At 33.4% G+C, this 2,500-nt stretch overlaps 1 protein-coding gene across 2 annotated transcripts in view; it reads left to right on the top strand.

The window, feature by feature from the left end:
* LOC119595118 overlaps positions 1-2,500 on the top strand; it is an 11,723-nt gene that overhangs the window by 1,615 nt on the left and 7,608 nt on the right. The window contains exon 2 of one of the 2 annotated variants that reach the window (XM_037944284.1): positions 624-790. The exons of the other annotated variant lie outside the window; for it this stretch is intronic. Within the exon in view, the coding sequence (XP_037800212.1) occupies positions 774-790 (17 nt within the window). The 5' untranslated portion in view covers positions 624-773. The remainder of the gene's footprint in view (positions 1-623; positions 791-2,500) is intronic. 2 annotated transcript variants of the gene reach the window in all.

The raw sequence follows: 2,500 nt of genomic DNA, 5'->3' as shown, positions 1-2,500 counted from the left end.
TATAGTAAAATAAGATGGCCACATCATAGAGTGTATGGTTTGGCTTTGCATTTAAATGCCTAATGCCACTGACAATTTAAGAGAAACTTATTTTATTAAATTTTGAAAGTAATCAGGTTGAAGTCGTTTCTAATACTTTGTGTTATGAATTTTTGAATTAGTATACATGTGTCATATCAACATTTTTGTTGAATTTCTTAATATGGGAGGTTATATGGTCATGCTTATTTATATTACCTATTGCCACTCTCGCGGGAAGGTTTTGTAGTTTTCGTGCTTTTTGAAATTTGAGTTTTGTAGTTTTGTTGGTTGAATCCCACGTGTTGGAACAATAGTTTATGATGCTAAGTGCAAGCATTTATACAACAGTAATTCTCGTCTCAGTGGGGTTTTTCTTTTTATGATTTAGCTATATTAGTGTGCCCATTATTATTAATTTTTTTTTGTAAATGTCCATGTGTCTCAAAATGGTTTAATATGACAACCTTCAAATTCTATTATTGTTATAAAGATGCATTGATTGTTATCAGGATTTAGTTTGAGGCCATTGTAAACAAAATACAACTTTGCTTCTGTTAGAGTCTGTTGAGTATTTCTTATCAATTCATATGAATTGCTTACAGGGGCAAACGTGAAGTCACCGGCATAATGAACAAGGAGACAGCTGTTTGCAATGGTTGATAGGTCGTAAGTGAATAAGATCGGGCCTAATATGGAGCCTTGTGGGACACCGAAAAAGACTGGTTTCTTCGATATAGTACTAAGAATTTTGAATGACTGCTTTCTTGAGGTAAGATAACTTCTGAAACAATGGTTATCAATTCCATGATTTTTCATTTTGTTAAGCATGATTTCATGGCTGACACTGTCACTGCTTTTGATAGATCACGCAATGTAAATATAACATTGCATGATTTTTGCCTGTTATCACATAGGTTTTGTTTGTGATTTTTAAAAATGCTGTTTCATTGGATGTCTCATTTCTAAAGCCATACTGTGTTTCAGAAATTAGGTGATTGGATTCTAAAAATATTGACAATTGATTTGCAACATTTTTTTTCCTGTTACGCTAAATATCACTAGGAGAGTTATTGGCTGATAATTATCCATTTATTTTGCATCTCCCGATTTGAAAACAGGTGTTATGATACCATGTTTCTAAAGTGAGATGGGGTAAGGATGACTATAATTTCTTTTTTTCTTTTTGTTTTTTTATGACAATTGAATATAATGCGGTAAGCTTTCTTTGATGAATCGAAAAGCGGTGTTATCCACTCTTTCATCATTCGTTTCGCGCCAATGTTTTTATTGTCAGGACTGTTGTCTCTATTCCTGTTGTTGCACTATGAAAACATTTGTTGAAAGCCTTGTCCTATTTATGTTTCGTGGAGCCGTAGAATCAGCTCTGTTCTTAAGCGAGTCTACCGATATTAGCATAGCACTCGTTTAGATGTTTTATACTACTTAAGCAAGTGTCTGCGTGATATTTTTTTTATGTGGTGATAATGTTTTAACCGCTTTCCAAGCTTTTTTTAGGTGTCGTATTTACATTCATTGAACTTATTTTGAAAATTATATATATATATATATATATATATATATATATTAGATTAGATTAATTGCTTAATATTTCTCTTTCTTGTCTGTATTCAGCTTGAAGGGTGACGTCAGTTCTATTCCTTTTGAGAGATCTATATTATTTTGGTCATCTATAGCTTTTTTGATGGTCTCATTTATCCATGGAGCGGGGAGACGTCTAACAATTTGTTTTTTCAGGAAGCAGCGGCACATATGCTATTTTAGTACGTTCGTGAGAATGTCTACTTGTCTGGTAACGTCATCTGCTGTTAAAATCTTTAAGAGGTTCAACTGGCTGGCTCTAATGTTTTGACAAAGTAACTGGGGATTGTGATTTGTCGTCCCTGGAAGTTTTTATTACAAGTTGTCGCTGTCATAGTTAAGAGTTCGCGGTATGCGATTTGGCAAGGGGTAACATCAGTATGTGCAATGAGATCGGATCTGTTTGATACAATGTCTAGCATGGATGAGGTGTTTTCTGTGATCTTGTAGGTTTATTTATAAGCTGTTTAATTTGTTTTATCTTAATTATCCCAGCTAACTTTGATTAATTTACGACGTCATTTAAGTTACCTAAGATGATAAAATGCTTCCTTTTAATCAACATTTCTTTAAAAATATCTTCGAGGTAGTAAAATAATTCAGCTGTAGCATGAAGGTGTCTATAGCTTGTACCAATAATGACGGAAGGACACATACTGCTTTGCACAGTTGTCCCCTATAGCTATAGTGGAGATCTTACTTGATTTAAGGGTCTCTCTTACATTTATGCATACTCCTCCACCTTGCCCTATATCACATCTATAAACACAAAAAAATAATATTAATTAAATTATTTGACATTTGTTGATCAAGCCATTTTCATCAATGCAAAGGATGTTGATATTTCTCTTCTTCAAAGTGACCAAGGAGGGATTGCACT

Source organism: Penaeus monodon, chromosome 3 (assembly GCF_015228065.2).
Source record: "Penaeus monodon isolate SGIC_2016 chromosome 3, NSTDA_Pmon_1, whole genome shotgun sequence".
Taxonomy (NCBI): domain Eukaryota; kingdom Metazoa; phylum Arthropoda; class Malacostraca; order Decapoda; family Penaeidae; genus Penaeus; species Penaeus monodon.
The sequence above is the reverse complement of the archived record's forward strand: the minus strand, read 5'-3'. Positions and strand labels throughout refer to the sequence as shown.